The 27,888-nt window shown below is 53.2% G+C and overlaps 1 protein-coding gene across 1 annotated transcript in view; it reads right to left on the bottom strand.

Moving 5' to 3' along the window:
- Positions 1-602: 602 nt before the first annotated feature.
- Positions 603-27,888, bottom strand: part of LOC114604454 (uncharacterized) — a 62,401-nt gene continuing 35,115 nt past the window's right edge. Inside the window, exons 4-6 of the mRNA XM_028744554.2 lie at positions 16,137-18,128; positions 4,557-4,752; positions 603-3,556 (exon numbers count right to left, since the gene is read on the bottom strand). Coding sequence (XP_028600387.2) covers positions 3,341-3,556; positions 4,557-4,752; positions 16,137-18,128 — 2,404 coding nt within the window. The 3' untranslated portion in view covers positions 603-3,340. The remainder of the gene's footprint in view (positions 3,557-4,556; positions 4,753-16,136; positions 18,129-27,888) is intronic.

Here is a 27,888-nt window from a genome sequence, read left to right as displayed (position 1 = left end):
TTTCTCTAACCTCACATGGGCCCTATAGATAGAGGAGTTCCCAAGTCAGGCTTAGTTTGTGTGAATATTCATCTTTTTCCTTTTCAACCTTTCTGGCACTGCCTTCGCTTCCTACTGTTTCTTCCTCCTTTCTGAGCTGATCAACTGAGTATGATGAGAGATCGCTCAGTGAATGGGATAATGTTACGAGGTCAGAACTATTTGGTCATGCAGAGAAGTGACTGAAAGCGAGGGTAACAGTCAGCAGGGGAAGGTAACCCTCACAGAACTTTAGCCCAATGGTTGCCATTAATTTGATTCTGAATTGATTTTAGAATGTATTTTCATGAATTGACTGTGTGATTTTTATGTACACTGTGCTATTTTCACTCGTTGTTAGCCACTCTGAGCCCGGCTTTGGCCGGGGAGGGCAGTATATAAATAAAAATTTATTATTATGATATTACTATTTTACCTGTCTTGAAACTTCCAACATTTCGCTCCACTGTATGTCTCCGAGTTCCAGCGTAACAACTTTGGAGCTCCCCCTTTACGTGTGGGGCTTATGAGGCCACTGCAACCTTTGGATTTGGGGCATGGGAATAAAAAAGGCAAGCCAGGAATTTCTAAGCAACAAATTCAACCGTTTTATTTTTCCTTTAAAGTGCTTAAAACAGAACAAGCTTCCCCCCCCCCTCTTTTTAAACAAACATCACCCAATGAGATTCTTAATACAAGTGAGCACCTCAGCACGAACCCCACGCCTGGGAGTAAAATTCCCCCGTGGGGCGGGATGGAGGGGGGCAGGGGTGCTCCCAAACTTGCTCAAAGGGAAGGAAGACGTTAACTAACACTGCTCTCCTCGGGACACGGTTTGCTTGGCGCTGGCCAGGAGAGGAGCCCAAACGAACAATTAAACGAAACCAACCGGCCCCACGCAGAACACTGCAAGGAAACTCTCGGCAGGAGGTAAGAACCCCCAGGAAATACTGAATGGTACGTTTCTCCTTTCCCAACCCGGCGCCCGCCAAAAGCCTTAGGGGAGCTGCAGTCCGTGGCTTCAGAAGGGCACCGGATTGAGAGAAACCTGCTGTGGGTCGTGAGGCTTATTTGGCAGAAGGTGAGAAACGTGGAGGCAAACTGTTGATGAGAACCACCCTCGAAAGCGAAGACCCTGCAAATCCAGAAATATTCCCCCCGCCCTCTCAAAACGTGCCCCTGCAAATCCTCCCCAACAACTACCGTCTTGGGATGGGGGCAGCCGGCTCTCCTCCCCCTTTTTAAAGCTTCCAGACAAGGATGTGGGGGGCAGCAGCACCCCAATTCCTGGAGGGGGACAAGGAGCAAGGCAGCTGCGCATTTTTGGCATCGGGATCCGGGGATCGAGGAGTCGATGGGTGAACCTTGCAGCCCCAGCTCCCTGGGGAGAGAAAGGGGGCTGGGCAGCTTGTGGGGGGGGGGTCAGGGGACCTCAGGGGCCAGAGCTCAGCACCAACGACCTTCCTGCAGCGAGTGGGCCATGGAGGCCTCCACACAGGCAGGCAACCAACAGGCTTGCCCCTCTCCTGGCAGAGGCAAACTGAGAACGCCCTGGCTCAGCCCACCTCATGGGTCCCTGGCGCTCCCTGCTCCTTGCCCAAAGACTCCTCTCTGAGCCGTGCCAAGGTCAGAAGGGCCTGATGCCTTTCTGCTCAGCTCCTCCATCGCCCGCGGGCAGCTGAACCAAGGGGCAGCGCAAAGGCCGGCCGGAGTTGCTCCACCACCGCTCGCTAGCCCTGGTCAAGTTGAGAGCGGCCGAAGGGGGAGGGAAGGAGGCTGTGGCTGGTGGGAGAGCTGACCGGGAGGCTGTAGGTGGGGGGGGGGGCAAGGGGGAAAGCCCCCCTGCAGCCATTGCAGGGGAGTGGGGAGAGAAGAGGGATATAGCGCTCCCCAGGTGGGCAGAGTAAGAAAAGAATTGGTGGTCCACAATCACCACCCTGGGAGAAGCAGGCAGGACTCTCCGCGGCCTGGCAGCCCCTTTCAGGACCAGGAAAGGAGGTCAAGCTGAGGCCACCGGATGACCGGTAGCCAGGGCTACGGGGCAGAAAATCCACGGCCCACCGTTAAGGGCAGAGAGATGCGCAAGGGATGATGTGCAAGGGATGGAACCGAGGACTGGAGCTTCCCCGAAGGCATCGCCATTCCCCAAGGGCCAGGTGTGTGTTGGGGGGGGAGTGCAGGCTGCCCAGGTCTCCTCTGGGGCAGGAAAGGGCCAGGGCAGCCCAGGGCAAAGCAGCGACATTGCAAGGCCTGAGGGCACCGCCAGGTCTGAGAAGGAAACCCAGAGCAGGAAGCCACCTTCAAGGAACCACACACTTTGGTCCCGTGCCGTTTGGTCACCCGCTAAGGAGCAGGGTCCTCCTTCCTCTGGGCACCCAGAGACTTTCGCCCGGGGCTTCTGGCGATGATGCCAAGCCCCCCTGCCCTGCCTGAGGACATTACCCATGTGTTTCTGCTGGTCTGCGGCGCAGGAGTCGCCACGAACGACGCAGCGCACAAGCCTGGAGATGCTCCGGCGTATTTGTCCTCCCCACGAAAGAAAAGGCACACTGTTTTTGTTCTGATTATCGCAGCAGGTGTGGGGAGGGGGGGGATGCAAAAAGGACGAGGTGCCCCTGCGGTGCCCTCCTGCCAAGTCCCTGCCGCCACCCCAAGCAGAGAAAGAGAAGGGAAAGGGCAGGCAGGCAGAGGCGGGTTGCAACTTATTCCAGCATGCAATGAAAACAGTGCCAGGCGCTGGGCCAGGACAGCGCCCCAAGTCCTAGGCAGCCCCCCCTTGCCCCCAGGGGGCAGGTGAACCCCTCGAGGTGCTGAGTGGTTGGCGCAGGCTGGGCGATGCTAGTCGTTCAAGGAGCACAGTGGTGGGGTCTGCACGCCGTGCCCTCGGCCCACCAGGAGGTCTTTCCTGCACAATCCATCTCCCTGGTTTCGCAGTCCATCCTTCGGCCACGTCGGCTGGCTCCCCCCCCCCAGAACACCCACCACCCCCACAGACAGGGAGCCAACAGCCAGCCAGAGTCACCACCCCAGGAGACGGGGAGCGGATCCGAGCCCTGGGCGTAACTGCGGGTGCTGCGATGGACCGGGAAGCTTGCAGGACGGGAGGCGAGCGACTCTCCAGAGAACGGCGTCTTGCTCAAAACCGGCTGCGTCCCACAAACACCGGCGCCCGGTTCCCCGTGGCCCAGAGGTCCGGAAGCAAAGGGCCCTTTCCGCAGGGCCTCTCCTTCCATGGGGGGCCGCCTTGAGCCAGGAGAGGGGGCCGGGAACTGAAGAGTGGGGAGGGCAGAGGCGTGGCGGGTGGAAAGGGGGGCTGGGGGCGTTATTTGGCTGCCTTGGGCTCCCCCTCCAGGGGGATCTGCAGCAGGCGGGGAGACTGCTCCATGATGCGCACCAGGAGGAGGTCGATGTAGTTCTCCAGCTCGCGGACCTGATCCTGCGTCTGGCTCAGCTCCGCCTCTCGCTTCAGCAGCAGCTGGATCAGCTCGTCGTGCGTCAGGTGGTAATACTTGGCGGACGGATCCAGCGCGGAAGAGTCCTGGGGGGGGGGACAGAGGGAGGGGCCTGCGGTTAGCAGAGAAGCAAGACTTTTCTCTCCATTGGGACAAGGACCAGCAAGCACTAATTAATAATAATAATAATAATAATAATAATAATAATAATGCCGCACAGGGGGCAGAAAAAGCCACAGAGAATTTTAGGAACACCAGGAGAGGCTGTTGGGTCAGACCAAAGGGGCCCATTTCAGACCCCCACCCCCCGGAAGGCCAAGCCAGGCTGCTCTGCCTCCAGATGGGCACTCTGGTGGGGCAGCAGGAGGCGGCCAGGGGGCTCGCAGGAACTGGGCCTGGGAAAGGCGAGCTCTATGGGATCTGTCAGAGCAGGGTCTTCTTTCGAGGCAGAGTGGCCCCAATGGCGGAGGGGGCAACAGGGGGGAATCCCAGGGGGGCACAAAAATAATCTACCAGCCCAAGAGCACAGATGCAGGGAAGTCCCGCAGCACAGGGTCAAACTACGGAACTCCCTGCCACCGGAGGCAGCCTAGCTGGCTTGAGAAGAGGACTGGGCTGACCCATGGAGGATCAGGGGCTCCCAGCCACATGGGCTATGCTCTGGGTCCACGGTCAGAGGCAGCCAGGCTCCTGAATCCCAGGAAGAGAGGGCGCTCTTGTCCTTGAACCTTGCTTCTGGGTCTCCCATGGGTTGGCCCCTGTGCCTGTCCAGGGTGCTGGACTGGGTGCACCACCTTTGGCCTGATCCTGCAGGCTCTTCCTGTATCTACGCATGTTAATTAAAGGTTCTTCTTCAAGGACAAGAATAAGGGCCACTAACTGACTGCTGATTCAGGACTTTATATCGTCCTTTTATATCAAATTGTCCTTTTCTGCATATGCTGTAATGCTTTCCTCTTGCTATGGCAAATATGCGAATAAAGTTTTATCTCTCTCTCTTCAAGGACACTGGAAGCCCCCCCACCTCTGCCGCCCTTGGGGCATTTTCTCCCACCCCCCTCCACCCTCTCGTCCATCCCCTTTTACCCTTTTGGGCTCCGGTTTCTCCAGCTGGGAGGTGGGCGCTCCCCCCGCAGTGACGCTGACGGCGCTGCCCGGCTCGCGCTCCTGGCCACCGCTCCGGACAGGGGTCAGGCTGCCCGCCGGCCTCTGCTTCTCCTTCTCCTCCTCCTGAGGGGGGTTTGGCCCCGGAGAGCTGCTGATGGGCTTGACGGGGTGGGGGCTGCAAGACACAAGCGGCAGCAACAGACGAGTCAGGCTCACAAAACAGCATCGCCCCCTCCCCAAGGGATTCGCATAGCAAGAGCCCCCCCCCAAAACACACACACACACACCACACATGGCCAAAGGGGGGGAACACCCAAAATCCACTGGGGGAAACTCCCAGAACAGGGGTAGGCAACCTAAGGCCCAGGGGCCGGATCCGACCCAATCGCCTTCTAAATCCAGCCCCCAGACAGTCCGGGAATCAGTGTGTTTTTATATACCGTGTTTTTCGCTCCATAGGGCACACCGGCCCATAGGGCGCACCTAGGTTTTTTTTTGGGGGGGGGAATAAAGGGGGGGAAATTATTTCCCCCCCAGGCACGGGGCTGGGGAAGCCCGAGCTTCCCCCGACCCCAGCCCCCAGAACAGGCAGCTCTCTGCAAGACGTGGGAGCCCGGCGCGAAGTCGCGCCGGACTCCCACGGCTTGCAGAGAGCTACGCAAAGCCCGGGGCGCGCTCCGCTTTGCGCCCCGGGTTTCGGGATGTAGGCTGCTATCCACAAGCCTAGGGAGCCCGGCGGGAACCTCCGCGGGCTTGCAGATAGCTTCCTGAAGCCTGGAGAGCGAGAGGTGTTGGTGCGCACCGACCCCTCTCGCTCTCCAGGCTTCAGCGAAAGCCTGCATTTGCCCCATAGGACGCACACACATTCCCCCTTCATTTTTGGAGGGGGGGAAATGCGTCCTATAGGGCGAAAAATACGGTAAGTAGAATGTGTGCTTTTCTTTAAAATGCATCTCTGGGTTATTTGTGGGGCATAGGAATTCGTTCATTATTATTTTTTCCAAAATATAGTCCGGCCCCCACAAGGTCTGAGGGACAGTGGACCGGCCCCCTGCTGAAAAAGTTTGCTGACCCCTGGACTTGATGGCTCTTGTCTTTGAATCAGCTCCCCTCCCTGTCCTTGTCCATTAGGCTGTAAACTGTGAGCAAGGGCCTGCAGTTAATTTTAGGCAATGCTTTGTTCAGAAAGTGTTCTAGAAACAATAGAGAAAATTGGGGGACAGGGGATGGGAACAACCAGTAAAAGTGTTCTGGAATCCCACTGCGGTTCTTTCAGGAACGGGGACTGAAACAGTCCCAGTAGGTCTTGGCAGGGAGCAGCCTGGTGTCCCCCCAAAGCAGATTCACCTGAGAGCCCCAATTTCTGCTCACGGGGTTGCTGTAGGGATTTTAAGGTCTTGTATATACAGTGGTGCCTCACAAGACGAAATTAATCCGTTCCGCGAGTCTCTTCGTCTTGCGGTTTTTTCGTCTTGCGAAGCACGGCTATTAGCGGCTTAGTGGCTATTAACGGCTTAGCGGCTTAAAGAAAAAGGAAACAAACCCGCAAGAACTCGCAAGACATTTCGTCTTGCGAAGCAAGCCCATAGGGAAATTCGTCTTGCGAAGCACCTCAAAAAACGGAAAACCCTTTTGTCTAGCGAGTTTTTCGTCTTGCGAGGCATTCGTCTTGCGGGGCACCACTGTAAAATAAATGTTCCTAACTGTACAAGGCAAACACATACATCAATCTATAAACCACATGTCTGGAAACAGTACAGGAAAACAGTCCATTTTGACGCTTTCAGTCACCTCAAATATTTCTCTGCAAGGAGGAAGGAAATGGAAAAGCCTCCCCATTGTCTCTTTGCTCACAAATCCTGTCTTAAGGCAGGGGTAGGCAACCTAAGGCCTGTGGGCCAGATCCGGCCCAATTGCCTTCTCAATCAGCGTGTGTCCAGGAATCAGTGTGTGTCTTACATGAGTAGAATGTGTCCTTTTATTTGCTCGTGTGCTCAAGACATCGATTCCATAAAACATATTTTGCTGCGCTGTGCGAAATACGAGCAAGCCAGGGCTGAACTGATATTACCCTTGCTGGTACCTTTCCCGGGAAAATCAGAGGCTCACTATGTCAGGTTCCTATTGGAAGACCGGACAAACGCTAGAACATTAGCAGTGGCGAAGTTTTTATCGGTGGTTGCAAGAACCAGTGATCCCTAACTTTAAGTCTGAACAAAATGCTTGTTTAACCTGGAGGTGGGCTGTCTGAATTGTGCATTGCTTTGTAACGATTTGTTGGGTCTCTGGACCGTAATAAAGATTGATTTGATACTTAATATGCATCTCTGGGTTATTTGTGGGGCATAGGAATTTGTTCACATTTCCCCCAAAAAATATAGTCCGGCCCCCCACAAGGTCTGAGGGACAGTGGACCGGCCCCCTGCTGAAAAAGGTTGCTGACCCCTGGACTAGAAGATAGAAGCAATGAAAATGTTAAAGGAAAAGGAAAGGGAAAAGGACGGGAAGGGAAGGAGAAGAGGAAGGCAACCATGGCTCTTCCTTGTCCAGCCTCCCCTCCACCCAACCCCCAACCCCTTCATCTTTGTTCCGTCCACTGAAGGAAACTTCCACAAATTCCTTGCAAAGACAGGAATACAAAGCCCCATTTTTCCAAGCGAACCTGACCCTCACCCACAGCCAAAATCATCTGCGCTCCCCCCCCCAAAAAAAACCTCTTTAGCCAGCTCTGCAAGGCGGCCCCCCTCCTTTTAAAGGAAGCCCCCTCACCGAAGCCCCCAAAGCAATTCCGTTCAGGGCCTGTGGGATAGCTCTGCTGGTAGAGCACGAAACTTCTAACCTCAGGGTTGAGGGTTCGAATCCCACCCTGGGCGAAAGATTCCTGCATTGTGGGGGGTCGGGCTAGGTGACCCCCTGGTCCCTTCCACCTCTCTATGCTTGGAAGAGAGCTGCTGGCTTGCCTCTGGTCCCCCTGGGGGTGGGTGACGCCCCCATAAGCTTCCCCCTCTAGCAGCCAACTCTGTGGGGCAGGGAAGGGGGCTGTTTCCCCACAACCGCAAGGGACCCTCCCTGAGCTTTCTTGGCAAACCCAAGGAGAGTTGGCACAGAGCTCCAGCTGCCAGGGAACTCCGGCCCCCCACCCCAAATAAAAAGACCCCAAGGCAGAGGCAAGAACAGGGAGTGCAAAAAAGCATATTGGAAAATGATTTCTAATGAGCTGGAAAAAATGTTAAAAATAACTTTTGTAAAAAAAACAACAACAACCTGAAGCTTTTTTATTAGGAATTTTAGGTACAGAAATACCTAAAGACAGTATTTATGTAGGCTACAGCAGATGCTACTTGCCCAAAGATGGAAGGACAATTTACAAAAGAAGAATGGTTGATAAATGTGATGGACTCTGCCAAATTGGCAAAAATGACTGGGAAGATCAGAGAGCAAGAGGACGATTTTAATTTAATAAAGAATGGGGGAATTTTGTAAGTTACTTGAAAGAACACTTGAAACAACTGAAAACATTGGCAGGATTTTAAAAACACTTGCGATGAAGCATGAATTAGGATAAAAATTGAAATTTAAGAAAATATGGCGAACATTGTAAGCTGCCGTTTGAAAAGAGTATCTGGGGAAACCAGGGAGGGTGGAGGGGATCGGGGATTCCGCGAATCCTATTTGCAAAGAGATTTAAGATTTGTGTATGATGATAAATGTTAAAAGCAAAAATGAATTTTAAACCTTTTTTTTAAAAAAAAGAGGGAGCAGGGAGTGCAAGACAGGAAGGCAAAACGGTTGCTGTGGCTTCCTTACAAGCCAAAAGCAGGTAAACCCAGGCAGAAGCTGGATGGAGCCACTCTGGAGAGGCCCTGTGTGCCCAGGGTGCGGGTGCCCATGCGGACGGGCACAGAATCTGGCAGCCATGGGAGGAGGGCAGCCCAGGAGGACCTCCTGACACACTGCGCAGTCCTCCTGCACGCCAGGGAGGGCACAAAACTATTTAACGTCATCCTGGGAGGAGCAGTCCATTGTTTCTCAAGACAGATGGACGCCGACAACAAATCAATGTCGCCCGCCTTCGTCTCTGAGAGCACCTGCAGGGGATCATTTATCTGCAGGGATCACTGAGATCATCTGCAGGGACATAGCTGGTCGTTCCCCCAGTTGGCAAGGCTCCATTGACAACAGCCAGAAACCAAGCCTTTTGTGTCATTGACCCAGTCCTTTGGAACTCTTTGCCACCAGAGATTCAGCAGGCGCCTTCTGGGCCAATTTTCAAATGCCTGCCACAAACTTTTCTATGCAGGCAATCAAGAGGGCATCTTTCCTTTCAAAAGGACTGGAGCAAATTGATATCTTATTTGAAAGAAAACGGTAAACATTTGAAAGCGTTTGTAGGTCTGACTTGAAATGTTTGGTAATGTGAAAATAAGGAGCTGATTTACATACAAGAGGGTGAGTGTTGAAAGAAAATATAAGGTAAGAAAGTGGTTATAGAAATGCGATGAATCTGTTAAAGATATGGGAAAGTCAGAAAGAGGGAGGGAAAGAAGACACAAGATCTACCCACACTGGAAGAGTGGCAGATGAAGGTGATGGACTACATGGAATTGGCGGAAATGACTGGCAGGATCCGAGACCAGGGAGAAGAGTCAGTGGAAGAAGACTGGAAGAAATTTAAAGACTATTTACAGAGACATTGTAAAATTAATTAATGTTAGAATGATGTTGGATTGAAATTAAGTGGTTTCTAGCTGAAATGGTATAAAAGAATATGAAAAAAATGGTTTTTTATAAGTAAAAATTTAAGGCAATAATAATGTAAGATTAAAGATCTGGGTAGAATAAAGAGGGAAAGAAACTGCTGAGTGCATCTTTCCACAGGGGTTAACTGGTACCGGTTTTTAACTTTTTTAAATCGTTTTTACTGCATGTTTTTATGTATCCTTATTGCAAATGTAACATTTTTATAATAGATCAGGGCATCCATAAGGCTGCAGTAACCACAGGCAAAGGACGGTTTGGAGATGTGGACCCCCAGGACGCTCCCCGACACGGGCGGCTAACTCTCTCGTCAACAGCACCTGCACATTTGTTCCCTGCGCTGCAATTTGCAAGGCTCTGAGCTTGAGCTCCTTGCGCTTCTGACCACATGCCAGGCTCACCTGCTAATTATACACAAGGGCCTTGGCAAATGCCAACTCAGGTTCTCCTCCAGAGGCCAGCTGTGTGTCTCTCTCTCCCTCTCTCCTTCCCTCGCATGCATCCTGGGGCCTGAGCGTCCCTCCTTCAGAAGCACCAGGCTGACCCCCAGTTGATGGCTGGACCTTCAGCGCCACAACCTGTGCAGAGGAAACACCCACAAGAGCCAAAGGACTCTGGGACTTGTAGTTCTCGGGGGGCGGGAAGCGCAGGCCAGAGTCTAAGTCTGGTGCAAAGCGGCTATTGCATGGGTCCACCTAGCGCAAGATGGAATCACAGAGTTGTAGAGTTGGAAGGAGACACAACCTTGATGGCAGAAAGTGAGGAGGAATTAAAGAACCTTTTAATGAGGGTGAAAGAGGAGAGCGCAAAATATGATCTGAAGCTCAACATCAAAAAAACGAAGATCATGGCCACTGGTCCCATCACCTCCTGGCAAATAGAAGGGGAAGAAATGGAGGCAGTGAGAGATTTTACTTTCGTGGGCTCCATGATCACTGCAGATGGTGACAGCAGCCACGAAATTAAAAGACGCCTGCTCCTTGGGAGAAAAGCAATGACAAACCTAGACAGCATCTTAAAAAGCAGAGACATCACCTTGCCAACAAAGGTCCGTATAGTTAAAGCCATGGTTTTCCCAGTAGTGATGTATGGAAGTGAGAGCAGGACCATAAAGAAGGCTGATGGCCAAAGAACTGATGCTTTTGAATTCTGGTGCTGGAGGAGACTCTTGAGAGTCCCATGGACTGCAAGAAGATCCAACCTCTCCATTCTGAAGGAAATCAGCCCTGAGTGCTCACTGGAAGGACAGATCCTGAAGCTGAGGCTCCAAGACTTTGGCCACCTCATGAGAAGAGAAGACTCCCTGGAAAAGACCCTGATGTTGGGAAAGATGGAGGGCGCAAGGAGAAGGGGACGACAGAGGACGAGATGGCTGGACAGTGTTCTAGAAGAGACCAACATGAGTTTGACCAAACTGCGGGAGGCAGTGGAGGACAGGAGTGCCTGGCGTGCTCTGGTCCAGGGGGTCACCAAGAGGCGGACACGACTAAACAACTAACAACAACCAAGAGTTGGAAGGAAGGAATACAAAAAAGGGAGGTACGAGGAGGTCCGGGAAACAAGTAAATGAAAAATAAGTGATGAAAAGATTAACTGTTTTTAACTGTTTTTATTTGTATTTTTTCTTTTTTCTTTTTCTATTTTGTAATATTGTAAAAACCCTAATAAAAAAATTATAAAAAAAAAAGGAAGGAAGGATCTGCTATGGCTGACAGTGACTTCCCAGCAGGTCAAGAGGAGAGCTTCGCTTCCCCTGGAACCGGCCCACCTGCACAGCCCTCAAGAAGCAAACGAGTTCTCCTCTTCCCCTCTCAGGCCTGGAGTTTCACGGAGCTGTAGAGTGGGAAGGTGCCCCCAAAGGCCATCCAGCCTGACCCCCTGCAATGCTGGAATTGCAACTGAAGCATCCCTGGCAAATGACCATTCCCGAACAAGCTCCCTAGTGCTGCGAATTTTACAAGACCTGCGGACCGTGGATGTGGTGCCGCCTGTGTAAGAATCCGAGGAGGAACTGGTGGATCAGTCCAGCCTCCTGTCCTCGCTGTGGCCAACCAGAAGCCCAAGGGAAGTGTGATAAGAATTTTAAAGTCTTACATATATAATAAATGTTCATAAATGTACCAACCAAGCACGTACACAGATCAGCACTGGAAGACCGACCTGGAACCATTTTTGATTCTCAAACTGATCAAATGTTTTCTCTGCAAGGTCAAAGGAAAATGGAAAAGCCTCCCCATTGTCTTTTCCTTCACAAATCCCGTCTTAAGGGTATGTCTGTGTATGAATAGGGTGTGAGGCTGTGACCTGGCCCAGGAACTAAGTATTTATCATTACAAAAGACTGGCCAGGCTTCCCAGGGTATCCAATCAAGTGAGCATTAGATAAACAATGATGAGATAAACAACGCACTCAGATTTCTGCTGTAGACCGCCTTTTCTGTGATGTAGGTATGATGTATCTGGGGCGTGGTCTTGGGCTACACCCCTTCTCATCCAGTACAATCTACAATTGAGCCTGAATACCACCTCCCTGCAGGGCAGGCCTAGCCCTCCCCCAGAAATCTGCTGGCATGTACCCCTGTTGCCCCCCCCCCAACATCTGTCCTCCTGCTGCTTTGCGTCCGGGCACACCTAGAGAGAGGCTCCCTGGCAAGAGGCTTGTGGGTCACAGACCCCAGAAGGGTTTTCCTGCAGGAGGGGCTCTATGCTCTGTGCCAATGGCGGACCCCCCCCCCAAAAAAAATTCCTGACTCGCAACTTTGAAAGGCAGCCCCACAAGGCTGCAGGCCCCCACCTCCAACAAGCCCAGACCAACAGTGGGGAGAGTCTTAAAAGGAGGAGCCCAGACCCCGACCATAAACCACTCAGGGGTCTCCCCCAGCCAATGTAGCAGGTCTGGGGGGGGGGGTGTTATTCCAGGGACCCTCACAGAGATCTCTGCAGCAACAGCACCACCTGCTGGCAATGGAGGCAAACACCTCGGCAAACTTCACTGAGAAATCCTAATAAAGTCGGTTTCTGCGCTGCTATTTTTAGCCCTGCGTTTGGACACGGGTGGAAAACGAACACATTGCAGGCTGAAATCTAAAGCTAGGAGCCGCTTCTCAACTCTTTTGTAGGCTGAAAACAACTCTACGCGCCCCCCCCCCCCCCCGTTGCTCCCTGTGAGGAAGAAGGAGGACTCTGGTGCATGAGTGGCTCCCAGCAGAAGCCGTTAAGAAGACAAAAGGATCAGACAAAAGGCCTTCCTAGCCTAACATCCTGGAACATCATACAGCAATCATACACTGACAGCATCTCTGGTGGATTATTTCAACACCTGGAATATGGCACAGGTGCCTCTGGAATCCAAAAGTTAGCCAGTGTCACCTGCTGCATTTTGCACTAACTGGACGCAAAAGTGTCGCAGGTAACTGGCCAGCCTCTGGAAAGCTATGCAATGACTTCCAGCAAGTATCCCTGAAGGAGCGTCTCCACCCCCCATCGTCCAGCCTGGACACGGAGGTCCAGCTCCGAGGGCCTTCTGGTGGTTCCCTCCCTGCGAGAAACTATAGAACCAGGCACAGGGCCTTCTCGGTGGTGGCACCCGCCCTGTGGAACACCTTCCCACCAGATGTCAAGGAAAGAAACAACTATCCGACTTTTAGAAGACATCTGAAGGCAGCCCTGTTTAGGGAAGCTTTTAATGTTTAATAGGTTATTGTATTTTAATATTCTGTTAGAAGCTGCCCAGAGTAGCTGGGGAAACCCTGTCAGATAGGCAGGGTATAAATAATAAATTGTTGTTGTTGTTGTGCCTGGCAGGGATACCCAGAAGAGGTCTGAAAAACACTTTGGGACACAAACGCCAAGTATTCTTTTTCTGCACACCTTTGCCAAAAATGTTTTGTTAAACTGCAAATGCACCTGTGTGTCCCCGTCCCCCCCCCCCCCCGCTTCCCAAAAGTGTAAGATCTCTGGAATGTGGGGGACCACCCCAAAAGGGCACAAACAGCGGCTCCATGCAGGAGGCAGTGATTTTTGGGACCCCCAGAATTTAATCATCTTTGACCTCCAGAGATCTTTCCCATGAAGTTCATTCCGATCATTTAAGACAGATTACTACAGCTGGATGGATGAAGAAGAGGAGTGAAACCAAAGCAGACCTCTCTGCCCAGCAGGCATTTTCAGAGCTGGCCACGGTGTTAATATTCTTCATTTCACTTGCTAGTTGCCTGACACCAAGCGGTCTCTGGGCGACTTGCAACAGATTGAAAGAGAGACAATTTTCTAAAGCAAGAATCGTAAGCCGGCCTCTGAAGAAATGATCAGCAGCTCAGAGCAGCCCCAACCGCTAAAGCAAAAGGACAGGCATAGGCAAACTCGGCCCTCCAGATGTTTTGGGACTACAACTCCCATCATCCCTAGCTAACAGGACTAGTCGTCAGGATGATGGGAGTTGTAGTCTCAAAACATCTGGAGGGCCGAGTTTGCCTATGGCTGCATAAGGACATCTTGTGCCAATGAATGGCTGCGAGGTGAGGGCCATTTTCACCTGGCACCAAAAACAGGTTTAAGCAGGCACCAGGCAGTCTTCAATGGGGAAGGGGGGGGGGTTCTAAACCAGGCATCCCCAAACTCGGCCCGCCAGCTGTTTGGGGACTACAACTCCCATCATCCCTGACCACTGGTCCTGTTAGCTAGGGATGATGGGAGTTGTAGTCCCAAAATAGCTGGAGGGCCAAGTTTGGGGATGCCTGTTCTAAACCTCTCTTAAAGTTAAAGGTAAAGGGACCCCTGACCATTAAGGTCCAGTCGTGGCCGACTCTGGGGTTGTGGCGCTCATCTCGCTTTATTGGCCGAGGGAGCCGACGTACAGCATGTGGCCAGCATGACTAAGCTGCTTCTGGCGAACCAGAGCAGCGCACGGAAACGCCGTTTACCTTCCCGCCGGAGCGGTACCTATTTATCTACTTGCACTTTGAGGTGCTTTCGAACTGCTAGGTTGGCAGGAGCAGGGACCGAGCAACGGGAGCTCACCCCGTTGCGGGGATTCGAACCGCCGACCTTCTGATTGGCAAGTCCTAGGCTCTGTGGTTTAACCCACAGCGCCACCCGCGTCCCTTTCTTGGAGAGGGGCATTTAGAGATGAGCTTCAGGGAAACATCTAAAAGTCCGGACACTGCACCTCTCTTGATGCGAACCTGAACTGGACAAGTTTTTATAGAGAAAAACATGCACTTTGAATTGAGCTCAGAAACGAACTGAGCTCAGCTGACTTAAGATAAGCTTTACGAGGTCAGACCACCAACACACCCACCCCTGCCAGCAATTTGACTGCAGCATTCTGCAGTTTCTGAACCACCTCCAAAGGCAGCCCCACATATGACACGCAGCAGTAATCTAACCTAGAGGTTACTGAAGCCAAGCTGTCTCTGTCTGGATGGGGGCATAGATGGACCCCTGCCAAAAACTGGCAGAAGGTTCTCTGTGCCACGGAGACCACGGGCATCTCTCATGATACAGTCGTCACTAACTACCGGACTGGGTGGCAATGGGTGCAGGGGGGCCCATCCGTTTTTATCCAGCCTTTTTCCTCTGAGGCCGATCTGCAGAGATCCACGTTTTCCCACGTCCAAGAATGCCTTCAAAAACTAAGCTGTTATTTTGGAGTCTGTTAAGTCTCCAACCTTGACACGCGATGGGGAGGGCACGTCATGCGAAGGGGTGAAGGGAATCGCTGCTCCAAAAGAGAAAAGGAGATGGCTCAAAGTCACATTGCTCTTTTAACGCATGCATCATTTTGCATGACGCTCTGGATCACCTCTTGTGAAAAAAGAAACTGAGAAATGCAATTAATAATAGCAATAATAATAGGCTGTGCCTGCCCCCTTCCTAGTTGGAATTAAAGCTACATCTCGGGGGAAGCTTGTGCACTGACCATTTTTACAGGAAATGCTGCCACAGGGGAGCATAAAAATTTTTCTTTCCTGGTTCCTTGTTGATGCACAAATATCCTCCCCGCCTGAGACAATGCTGAAAAATGGAACAGAACCATCGAAAACCATCATGGCCAGCAAGTGAGTTCACATTTAAAGATCCGCTATAAACCTTACGACAGTTTGGGTGTCAATAGCTCAATTGTTTAGAGCGTGGTGCTGGTAACGCCAAGGTTGCAGGTTCGATCCCAAGATGGGGCAGCTGCGCATTCCTGCATTGTGGGGGTTGGACTGGATGACCCTCAGGGTCCCCTTCTATGATTCTTTGGTATGCAGATTTTGCTTAAACAGTGAATAAAACCATGGAGATCTTACCACTCAGGTGGGTGGGGGGTACAGAGTAAGAACGTACACCCCCCCTCCCTGCAGGTTTCCCCTGCCAAGGCCAAGTGGTAGAATTGGGGCAAGTGTCCCACCACAAAGAGCCACTTCCCCCTTGCCCCCCCCAACGACCCTTCGCTTCCAGCATGCGGGGGGGAGGAGCTGCCACTGCTCTAAGGCCCCCCCCTTCTGCAGAGCTAGGAGAAGAGAGAGATATAGTCACAGCCCTTAAAAGAGGAGGTAAACCAAAGATAAAAGCCATGGAGGGGGCATGAAAAGATGCCATGCAGAGTTGGGGGGGGGGGGGGCAAGGGGTAGGATTGTGCTGTGGGGAGGGTCCCGTGAGCTGCAGCCAGTCAAGACACCCCCATGGGCAGAGGGAGGGCCAACCCAGGGCTTTGGGGGGTTTCCTGGGAGAGACGCCCCAAAACCACAGGTAAGGGGGGGGTCACCTGGTGCACGCACGCACACACACACACACACACACAGCTTGCCCAGCTCACCTGGCCGTCGACTGGAGAGGAGGCGCTTCTTCCGCCTGCGGCGCCCCCACGGGCGAAACCGGAGAGGCCACTGAGGCGGCTCTGGGCCGCGGGAGAGCAAGGGAGGAGGCCGCCACAGCGGAGCCCCTGCCCAAGTCAGGATGCAGGACGGGAGACGGGAAGAGGAAGTCGCTGGGGTGGGCAGCCCCCTCCAGCGAAGGCGTGGAGAAAGTCACGGGGGCGGCAGGTTGGTCCTCGGAGGGGTGGGCAAGGAAAAAGCCACGAGGGGCCGCCTCCGGGCCGCCCAGACCCTCCACCCAGGAGACCGGCAGGACGGCCGCCTCCGAGGAGGCCGGGTCAGCTGGCCTCTCCACAAAGGGGTTGTTCTGCGGGGAAGGCGGCGGCGGCGTCCCGGCCCAGGGGGCAAAGGGGTTGCCTGGCGCCAGGGCGGTGTCCGTCCAGCTGCCCTGAGGCTCCTCTCTGCCCGCCTGCCAAAAGTCGGCCTTTTTGAAGTCCACCACCCGGTCGTCCGACCAGCTGGACGACAGCTCCGACTCGCTCAGAGAGCTGCCGGCCCGAGCCTGCCTGAGCTGCCCGCCTGCCAAGACCGCCGGGAAGGGGGGCGACGTGGCGGGCAGGCTCTGGCTGAGGGGGCTTCGCACAGGGTCCCCCTCAGGGAAGGAAAGAGCCCCTCTTTCTCCTGGAGGCACATCTTCCTCCGGCCCCCCAAGCCCTGGCCGCCGTCCTTCGGGCCACAAGTCCTGCGACGGCGGCTGCTCCTCCTCCACGGCCGTCCAGAACAGGACCGAGGGGCTGGGCCGGGGGTCCTGGGGGGTCTCTTTGCGTGCGGGGAGCTCCTTGGCCGTCTGCAGCGAGCCCAGCTCCGAGAGCCCCTGCAGCCAGGGAGCGCCCGCCTGCCACACGGAGGAGTCAGACAGGCCTGACGCGCCCAAGGAGAGATCGGTAGGGCAAGTTTCAAACTGCTCGGCCCCCGGGGTCCCCCCCGAAGGGAGGCCTCGGCCCCTCAGCTCATTATCTGCTGCAGGTTCGGCGCCATCGCCTGCCAGCCCGAGGCTCCCCGTGGCACGGACGCCAGCTGCTCCCATTATCACCAGTGGAGCCAGGGAGGAGGAGGAGGCGGCCACTGGGGGAGGCGTCCCTTCGCCCTCTGCGGGCACTTCCAGCTCCTCGGGCACAGCTGCCTCGTCTTTCCGCCTCTCCTGGACGCCCCACGCCTCCTCTAGGCCGAGGGGCACGAACCTCCTTGGGGGCTTCCGGGGGGGTCCCTCGGCCTGCTCCTGAGCCCCCCAGCCGGGCATCTCTCTGGCCTCCTCTATATTCAGGCTGGCATCGGGCGCCTCGTCGGGTGCCAGGCGGAGGGCAGCTTCCTCTCGCCCCACGGCGTCCCAGCGAGGCAAGTCGGCCGCGGAGGCCTCCCCAGTTTCGGCTTGGGGGGCCCGGCCACTTCCACGCAGGGGGCTTTCCGCGGTCGCGCTTTGAGCCGGAGGGGGGGGCCTCTCCTCCAAGAAGACCTCGTCCGCGGTGGGCCAGGGGCTCCCGCTGTCCTCCGGGGCCTGCTCTGCCGTTGCGGGGCCTTCTTCGCAGGGCTCCCCCCAGGAGCTGCTCTCCGAGGGCTGGCCCAAGGCTTGGCCCCCCAAGCTCTCTCTTCTCGCTCCTCCCAGCCCCTGCTCAGGGGGGCAGCTCAGCGGATCTGGGCTCCCTGGGCCGGCGTCCTCCTGTCCCCCGGCTTGGGGTTCCAGGGTCTCGGCTAGGGGGGCGTCTGGGTGGGAACCGCCTTCCAGCCCCTCCCCTGCAGGCGGAGGCTCCCTGGGAGCGTCCGGCCGGAGCCTGCTGGTGGCGAAGGCGTCAAAGCTGTCGTCCCACTCCGGGGGGGCCCTGGCAGAGGCGGGCGGAGACGGGGTCCTGGCGCTCTGGGCCTCGGGCGGCAGGTCTCCAGCCGTGGCGAAGGGAGGAGGGTCCTGATCCACAGAGAGACAAGGGTGGTCCGGGGAACTGGAGAGAAAGCGAGTAGGGAAGCAGGTTTAGTATCTGGTCAGCCAGGATCGGGTCCTCGCAGGAAGGGCGGCTGCCTCTGCAAGGCTGGGGAGGGGCTGCGTGTGAATGCAATGGGGCAGAACCAACAATTGGGGCTGGGGGCAAGGGCAGGAGCTGTCTCGGAGCTTGAGGACTGTCTATACCTTAGCAGGCACTTTCAGGCTGTGGAGAGAGACAGAACAGACCCCCCCCAGCGCCCCCCACCCCAGTTAATGCTCCATGGGATTCACCAACACACACACACACAGAGCGGCCAACGTCAGGGCACATTCTGGGGGAAGAGCGAGGCTTTGCTGAAGCAGGGCGAGGAGGATGGCAGAAATCAAACCAAAGCATGGAGGGAACAAGCAGAGGCAGGGGAAATAAACAGCGATGGCACAGGCTGCCCCCCCCCACAAAGACACCCCGACTGAATGCACGTGGGCCCCCCCATGCCGTACGGTGCACTGTAGACGCCTGACACTCATTTGGGGCTGGCAGGGGAGAGAAAAGCCTCTGGCACAAACCAAGAATTGGGACCCGTCCTCTCTTGCGGGGAGGGGGGTCCCTCTTTCCAGGGAGCTGAGGTACCCCCCATCTCACCACCCTGCTCCCAGTCTTGGGGTGCGCTCCCCAGAGAGGGCCCCTCCAGTTCCACTCTTGCCTCTCCCTTCATCTATCCCAGTCCGGGGGGCAGAACAGGACTCCAGAAACGGGGATGAGGACCGCCAAGCAACACGCCCTGACGCAGGACCCAATCCGGAAGGAAGCTCCTTTCCCCGAGTTTGCACAGAAGAACAGCCTGCCGGCCGGATGGTGTTTTGCGGGTCGGGCGCAGCTCCTGCGGCTGCCACCAGTGGCACCCAAAGACACCTGTCTCTCTGCTTCCCTGGAGCCCAGGGGGTGCCCGCGATGGGGGACGGGCAAGGCTGCAGCAGGTGGTCCCCATTCAGGCGCAGAGGAGACCCCCAGACCGTCAGCAAAGGGACTCCCAGGCCTTCATCCTGGGAACCGTGCAGCTTCGTGGCAAAGCCACCTTTGGGTGGCACAGGCACCCTGAACCCCTTCAGTCGCAGAATGGGCCGCCCAGGCAAGGAACGGGGAGCCAGGGAGACTTGGAGGGCAGCAATTCAGACCTGGAAGCGCAGGACACCCAGGCCTCTCCCCTTCTCCTCCCAAGCTGGTTTCCTGGCCTCTCCCCCAAAGCCACCAGGGCTGCTGCTCTTCGGCCGCCTGACGCTAGAGGGAGAAGGGAGGCACACAGCAAAAGCCGCTCAGCCAGCAGCTTCAGGGAAGTTTTTAACGTGGGACATCTTAATGTATTTTTAATCTTTGTTGGAAGCCGCCCAGAGTAGCTGGGGAACAAATTTATTATTATTATTATTATTATTATTATTATTATTATTATTATTATTATGGGAGGCAGCAGCTCTGCAGAAGTGCAATCCAGGGGCCTCCCGTGCCTTTGTGGTTATTAACCCCCTGATTAGTAAAGATAAAGGGACCCCTGACTGTTAGGTCCAGTCGTGGCCGACTCTGGGGTTGCGGCGCTCATCTTGCTTTATTGGCCGAGGGAGCCGGCGTACATCTTCCTACAGGTCATGTAGCCAGCATGACGAAGCCGCTTCTGGCGAGCCAGAGCAGCGCACGGAAACGCCGTTTACCTTCCCGCCAGAGTGGTACCTATTTATCTACTTGCACTTTGACGTGCTTTCGAACTGCTAGGTTGGCAGGAGCAGGGACCGAGCAACGGGAGCTCACCCCTTGGCGGGGGATTCGAACCGCCGACCTTCTGATCGGCAAGTCCTAGGCTCTGTGGTTTAGACCTAAAGGTAAAGGTAAAGGGACCCCTGACCATTAGGTCCAGTTGCGGACGACTCTGGGGTTGTGGCGCTCATCTCGCTTTACTAGCCAAGGGAGCCGGTGTACAACTTCCAGGTCAAGTGGCCAGCATGACTAAGCCGCTTCTGGCGAACCAGAGCAGCGCACGGAAACGCCGTTTTCCTCCCGCCAGAGCGGTACCTATTTATCTACTTGCACTTTGACGTGCTCTCGAACTGCTAGGTTGGCAGGAGCAGGGACCGAGCAACGGGAGCTCACCCCTTGGCGGGGGATTCGAACCGCCGACCTTCTGATCGGCAAGTCCTAGGCTCTGTGGTTTAACCCACAGCACCACCCTTGTATCCCTTGATTGCTCCCCCTTTTCCTCCCAGGGGCTCAAGGAGGGCTTCAGAGGCATCTTGGAGAGACCCCGGTCCAAATCATCACCCATGGAGCTCACTGGGTGACCAGGGCCTGCCAGGGCCTCTCAGCCCAGCCTACCTCACAGGGTCGTTGTGGGGATTTAAATTGGGGGGGGGGGGAGAACTGTGCACAAGGCACCTTGGCCTCCGGGGAGAAAGAGGCAAAGTATGAAGAACTCTCCTTCCTTGGAGGTTTCTAAGCCGAGGCTGGGTGGCCACCTCTCAGGGATGCTTCAGATGAGATTCCTGCATTGCAAGGGGCTGGACTGGATGACCCCTGGGGTCCCCTCAACTCTACCATTCTGTGATTCTATGAAACTGAATAAATCAAGGGTCGGAGGCAGGAGGCGGCTGGAGGGCTCAGTGGGTAGAGCATGAGAGCCTTCATCTTAAGGTCATGGGTTCGAGTCCCGCACTGGGCAAAAGGTTCCTGCATTGTAGTGGGTTGGACTAGATGACCGTGGGGACCCCTTCCAATTCTATGATGAGTTCTAATCTATGATTAGCCCTGCCTCCACGGGGACCACTTAACTTTTTATCCAACTAAAAACCACTTAACTTTTTATCCAACATCATTCTAACATTCATTAATTTTCTCCCTTTTTGTATTCTGAAGCTCCAGGTTCGAGTCCTACCCTCCAAGAGCAGGAGAAAACAAGCTGGCTCCCTCTTCCAGGTATTTGAAGACGGCTCTCCTAATCTCCTCTCAGTCTCCTTGGCGTCCCCACAAGACTTTGAGAAGACATCTGAAGGCAGACCTGTTTAGGGAAGTTTCTCATCTTTGATTTTTATCGTGTTTTTAATATTCTGTTGGGAGCTGCCCAGAGTGGCTGAGGAAACCCTGCCAGATGGGTGGGGTATAAATAAATTATTATTATTATTATTATTATTATTGGCAGGGAGGGAGGGTTGCAATTTGCGCAGGGCGGTCTCCATCCACCAAGTCTTTGCTCCTAACCCCCAAATCTTTTCCTCTGCCTCCCCGAATCCCCATTCAGCTCTCAGCATACAATGCCCTACTCGGGGGGAGCACACGTCCATCTGACCAGACACCCCCTTTGCTGACCCCAGATACGGATTGTGGCTTCACATCAGTGAGAGGACACTCTGCACGCGCCCAGGGACACTCTTCACACTTGCACAGCGGATCACAAAGAGAGTGAGGCACGCCACTGCAGTGGCAAAGCTGGCAGTGGGGCTGTTCAGGAGGGACCACTTCACAGGACCTTCGTGGTCACAGAGAGTCAAAATATTTTCATATAACCATAGACTTGGAAGGGATTCCTGAGGGTCATCTAGTCCAACCCCTGCAATGTAGGAAACTGAGGCATCCAAGGTCATGCAAACTCTGCCTAAAAACCTCCAAGGAAGGAGAGACCACCACCTCCCGAGGGAGACCGTTCCACTGTATAATAATAATAATAATAATAATAATAATAATAATAATAATAATAATTTTATTTCTACCCTGCCCATCTGGCTGGGTTTCCCCAGCCACTCTGGGCAGCTCCCAACAGAACATTAAAAACAGAATAAAACTTCAAACATTAAAAGCTTCCCTAAACAGGGCTGCCTTCAGGTGTCTTCTAAAATTCAGATAGTTGTTTATTTCCTTGATATTTGATGGGAGGGCGTTCCACAGGGCTGGCGCTGTCGAAGAGCTCTTACTGTCAGAAAGTTCTTCCTGATGCTGAGTCAGAATCTACTTTCTTACTTGAAGCCATGGGTTCGAGTCCTACCCTCCAGAGTAGGAGAAAACAAGCTTTCTCCCTCTTCCACTGTGATCCACGCGATGGTCACCTCCAGACTGGATTATTGTAACTCGCTCTACGTGGGGCTGCCCTTGAGACTGACCCAGAAACTCCAGCGGGTGCAGAATGCCGCGGTGAGACTCCTTACGGGGTCCTCACCGTGGGATCACATTCACCCAGTGCTATACCAGCTGCACTGGCTCCCGGCGGAGTACAGGATCAGGTTTAAGGTGCTGGTTTTAACCTTCAAAGCCCTATACGGCCCAGGACCCACGTACCTACGGGACCACCTATCCTGTTATGTCCCACGGAGGACCTTACGGTCTTCAGATAAAAACATCTTGAAGGTCCCAGGCCACAGAGAGGTTAGGCTGGCCTCAACGAGAGTCAGGGCCTTTTCAGTACTGGCCCCAACTTGGTGGAACGCTCTGTCCCAAGAGACTAGGGCCCTGCGGGACTTGACATCTTTCCGCAGGGCCTGCAAGACAGAGCTGTTCCACCAGGCCTTTGGCCAGGGCACAGTCTGACCCCCCTCCTTTGGCAATCCGCACAGAACTCTAGCCCAATGGTTGCCATTAATCTGATTTGAACTGATTTTATAATAAATTGATTTTAGAATGCTGTATTATTTTACTGTCGTTAGCCGCTCTGAGCCCGGCTTTGGCTGGGGAGGGCGGGATATAAATAAAATTTTATTATTTTATTATTATTCCATATCTCAAGGGCCCTTGAGATACTCCTATCTCCTCTCAGTCTCCCCTTTCCCAGGCTAAACATCCCAGCCTCAACCGTTCCTCATCAGGCTTGGCTTCCAGACCCTTGACCATCTCGGTCTCCCTCCTCTGCACAGCTTCCAGCTTGTCAACACCCTTCTTAAATTGTGGCGCCCAGAACTGGACACGGGACTCCAAATGGGGTCTCCAGAGTGGAACCCTGGACTTGTTGATGCAGCCTAGAATTGCATCGGCTTTTTCTTCGGTTGCATAATGCAACCCCTCTTTTACGTGCGCAAGGTTTGTCTTGCGCAGAGATGACCCCTCTCTCCCCTCGACCTGTGGACGCCAGCGGGGGGTGCAATTGCAATGAACTCGCGCCACCTGGTTTTAGTTATTATTTGCAAAATTTATAAGGGCCGTTTACCAGGCAGCTTTGCAGCGTCGCAGTCACAAGACCAGGCCTGCGTTTCTGCTACAGCAGCCTTTTCGCCTCCTCTGGGATGCGGCAGGCGGATGCCATCACTGCAGGGGGAACATGAGCCGGCACCAAAATTGGGACGCGGCCGGGAGCCACTGCTTCTGACCAATGCAGCATCAAACTTTTCATTTGGGGGGTTCGGGGGGGCACGGGAAGGAAGTGGGGAACTCCCTCCCATCAGATGTCAAGGAAATAAGCAACGACCTTACTTTTAAAAGACATCTAAAGGCAACCCTGTATTGGAAAAAAAGTTATGTTTTTATGGGTGGGGTATAATTATTATTATTATTATTATTATTAGTGGGCAGGCTCCTTCAGCCACCATCCTTGAATCCCAAGCAAAACAGCTCTCCTTTAGCCTGTGTGCAAATTCTGCCTCCACAAGGTGGGCACACAGGGAAAACCGAATTAAGTCTGTATCTGTGTGTATTTTTCTGAGCACACACAACTAACTTTTATTGACCCATATGAATAAGCAACTGGTTTGAGAGCTCTCTCCAGAGGGCTACCATGTATAACTTTGGAACTCCCTGCCACAAGACAGTGATGACTGCCAATCTAGGTGGCTTTAAAAGAAGGTTAGACAAGGATGCCCTTGAGACTGACCCAGAAACTCCATCTAACCTTGTCTAACCCTCTTTTGAAGTCACCTAGCCGCCTTTCCAGAGGTGGGAAGAAGTCCTGACCAGAGAAGAATGGCAGATTGATGGATTACACCAAAATGGCAAAAATGACCGGAAGAATCAGAAATCAGGAAGACCAAAATTTTAATAAGGAATGGAAAAAAAATTATAATAATTTATCTTAAAAACCATTGTAAACAATTAAAATCGTTGGTAGGATTGGAATAACACTTGTAGTTTAATGGTGGATTTCGGATATACAGTCATCCCTCGGGTTGAAGTAGCTTCGTGATGAATATTTTCGGGTTGTGCTCCATGGCGACCCAGAAGTAATGGAATGTGTTACTTCCAGGTTTCGCCACTCGGGCATGCGCAGACACTCAAAATGACGTGGCACGCATGCGCAGAAGCGGCGAATCGCAACCCGCACAGTTCGCTTCAGGATAAGAAAGGGGCTCCAGAACGGACCCCCTTCGCATCCAGAGGTACCACTGTAATGGAGATGTAAAAGATCTGGATTATTCTAAAAGATGAAGCAGGAAAGGACCCACAAAAGGGAAGCCCAGGAGATTCCGTGGAATCTTGTTTTTAGGTTGTGTTTTGGACACGTGATTGTAAAACTTTAATTTGAAAAACCAAATGAATCAATTTATAAAAAAGAGGTTTCATGGAGGAGGGAGGGAGCCAAGAGCCAGGACAGCTGATTTCTGATTCTTCTGGTCATTTTTTATGTGCTGTAAGCCGCACAGAGTGGCTGCGGAAACCCAGCCTGATGGGTGGGGTATTATTATTATTATTATTATTATTATTATTATTATTATTATTAGTGGGCAGGCTCCTTCGGCCACCCTCCTTGAATCCCAAGCAAGACAGCTCTGGGTGGCTCTCCTTTAGCTTGTGTGCAAATTCTGTCTCCACAAGGCGGGCACAAAGGGAAAACCGAATTAAGCCTGTATCTGCATGTAGTTTTCTGAGCACACACACTACTAACTTCCATTGACCCATATAAATAAGCAACTGGTTCGAGAGCTCTCTCCAGAGGGCTACTGTGTATAACTATGGAACTCCCTGCCACAAGACAGTGATGACTGCCAAGCTAGGTGGCTTTAAAAGAAGGTTAGACCAGGATGCAATCTAACCTTGGACACGTGATTGTAAAACTTTAATTTGAAAAACGAAATGAAAAAAATTTATTAAAAAGAGGGTTAATTCATGGAGGAGGGAGAGAGCCAATAGCCAGGACAGCTGATTTCTGATTCTTCCGGTCATTTTTAATGTGCTGTGAGCCGCACAGAGTGGCTGCAGAAACCCAGAGTGATGGGTGGGGAATAATAATAATAATAATAATAATAATAATAATAATAATAATAAGTGGGCAGGCTCCTTTGGCCACCCTCCTTGAATCCCAAGCAAGACAGCTCTGGGTGGCTCTCCTTTAGCCTGTGTGCAAATTCTGCCTCCACAAGGCAGGCACACAGGGAAAACTGAATTAAGCTGAGCATCTGCACCCTTGGAATCCCAGTTGCTGAAAATCGCAGGAGGGGAGGGTTGCTCTTGTGCCCGAATCCTGTTTGCTGCTTCCCCCTGGGGCATCTGGCTGGCCACTGGGAGAAAGGATGCTGGACTGGAGGGGCCCCTTTGGCCTCATCCTGCAGGCTCTTCTGATATTCTTATGTCTTTACGGTGTCAAACCACAGCTGCATATTCCTGCATTGCTGGGCGTCGGACTAGATCAGCCATTCTCCACCTGTGGGTCCCCAGGTGTTCTTGAACTACAACTCCCATCACCCCCAGCTAGCAAGGCCAGACCTCAGGGATGATGGGAGTTGTAGTCCAAGAACATCTGGGGACCCACAGGTGGAGGACCGCTGGACTAGATGATTCTCAGGGTCCCTTCCGACTCTACAATTCTATGATTCTTTGCTGCTTTTTCCCGTATGAAACTAAACCAACCAGGTTCGAGGTTCTTTTATTAATTTAAAAAGCCCCAAACAACTTTGGTCCAGGGCACCTCAGAGGTTACCCAAATCCTTATATCCTAATATCCCAGCTTGATCACTGAGATCATCTGCAGGAGCACTGCTGGCTGGTGAAGCTCATTTGACAACAATGAGAAACTGAGCCTTTAGTGTCATGGCCCCAGTCCAGCGGAACTCCCTGCTACTGGAGATTCAGCAGGTGCCTTTTGTGTGCAAACTTTTAAACACCTGACAAAAACATTTGTATTCTGCCAGGGCCTATGCACACTGCAGTGGACGCTTGGGTTGCGAAAGTGATCTGTGCGGGATGCACGTTCGCAACCCGCAGCGTCCGCAACCTGCAACGGCGCATCTGCGCACACATGGGTTGCGATTCGGCGCTTCTGCGCAAAGTGCAATTTAGCACTTCTGCACACGCACGACTGCCAAAACCTGGAAGTAACCCTTTCCAGTACTTCTGGGTTTCGGCGGTCTGTAACCCGAAAAAATGCAACCTGGAGCGTCTTTAACCTGAGGTATGACTGTATTAAGAACACATCCTTCTACGGTGACTAACCGGTGTCTGCTTTTAACTTTTTTACCTAGTTTTTATCGTGCAGCTTTATGTTCTATTGCTGTAAACAGCTTTGATCCATTTTTGAAATGACACAGCGGTTTATAATAAGAAATAAATTACGGCATATGCTTTTTGCAGACTAGAAAGATTCCATGGCTTTGTCTGCTGGTCTTTGGTGGGCAACAAGATTCACTCTTGTTCTTGGTAAATGACCAGGAAGCAGAGAGCAGGAAGGAATTTGGGGGGAGACGGACTTCCAGGTCTTTATCTCCCCCTCCCCACAGGTCAGCTATGACAGGGAGGGAGGGACACCCACCTGCCAATCACCTGATGGGTACGACCAGCTGGGATGAGAGCCATCCTCAAATATGTGCAGGGCTGCACCATAGAAAACAGAGCAAGCTTGATTTCTGCTGCTCCAGAGGGGAGGACCCAATCCAAGGGAATCAAATGACAAGAAAGGGGATTCTGGCTGAATATTAGGAAGAACTTCCTGGGGGTAATAATAATAATAGTAATAGTAATAATAATAATAAATGTTATTTATACACCGCACTCCCCGGCCAGAGCAGGGCTCAGGGCGGCTAACACCAATAAAATCGCAGTAAAAACGTAATGGAGGGGGGGGGGTTCCAATTTAAAATACAGGTTAAAATGCAATTTAAAATGCAGCCTCATTTTAAAAGTCAAAACCATAAGGGGAGGGAAACAGAAGGGTCAAGCTGAGTCCAAACCAAAGGCCAGGCGGAACAGCTCTGTCTTGCAGGCCCTGCGGAAAGATGTCGAGACCCGCAGGGCCCTAGTCTCTTGTGACAGAGCGTTCCACCAGATCGGGGCCAGTGTTGAAAAGGCCCTGGCCCTGGTTGAGACCAATCTAAGAGCTGTTTGACAGAAGAACAGTATTGGGAGAGTGCAGACTCTCCTTCCTTGGAGGCTTTTAAGCAGAGGTTGGATGGACCTCTGTCACGGATGCTCTTGTGGAGATTCCTGCATTGCTGGGGGTTGGACTGGATAGCCCTTAGGGGTCCCAGTACTACGATTCCTTTGCATCACCAAACACTGGAGAAGAAAGGGCACCTCTGTGTCTCCCCCAGGGGCCCCCGATCCTCAGCTGAAGGGGATCCCAAGAGCCACAACAGCCCCTCTGCTTCTGCAGGAGAAGCAGGCACAGCCCCACACTCCCCCCCCCCCCCCAGGGAAGGGGAACGTCAAAAGAACCACGGCAGGAAAAAGCTGAAAGCCTGAGTGAGCCAAGCCCTGTTTGCGCGTCACATGCTCCAGTCAGCATCTCATCATGCGCCAGAACAACACATGCTCCAAAAATAACTTCCCCGGTGCTCTCTCGGATTCATCGCTATTTGGCTTGGGGGGAGACCAGCAGCCCAGCAGCCCC

The sequence above is a fragment of the Podarcis muralis genome, chromosome 9 (genome assembly GCF_964188315.1).
Source record: "Podarcis muralis chromosome 9, rPodMur119.hap1.1, whole genome shotgun sequence".
NCBI classification, from domain to species: Eukaryota; Metazoa; Chordata; class Lepidosauria; order Squamata; family Lacertidae; genus Podarcis; species Podarcis muralis.
The sequence above is the reverse complement of the archived record's forward strand: the minus strand, read 5'-3'. Positions and strand labels throughout refer to the sequence as shown.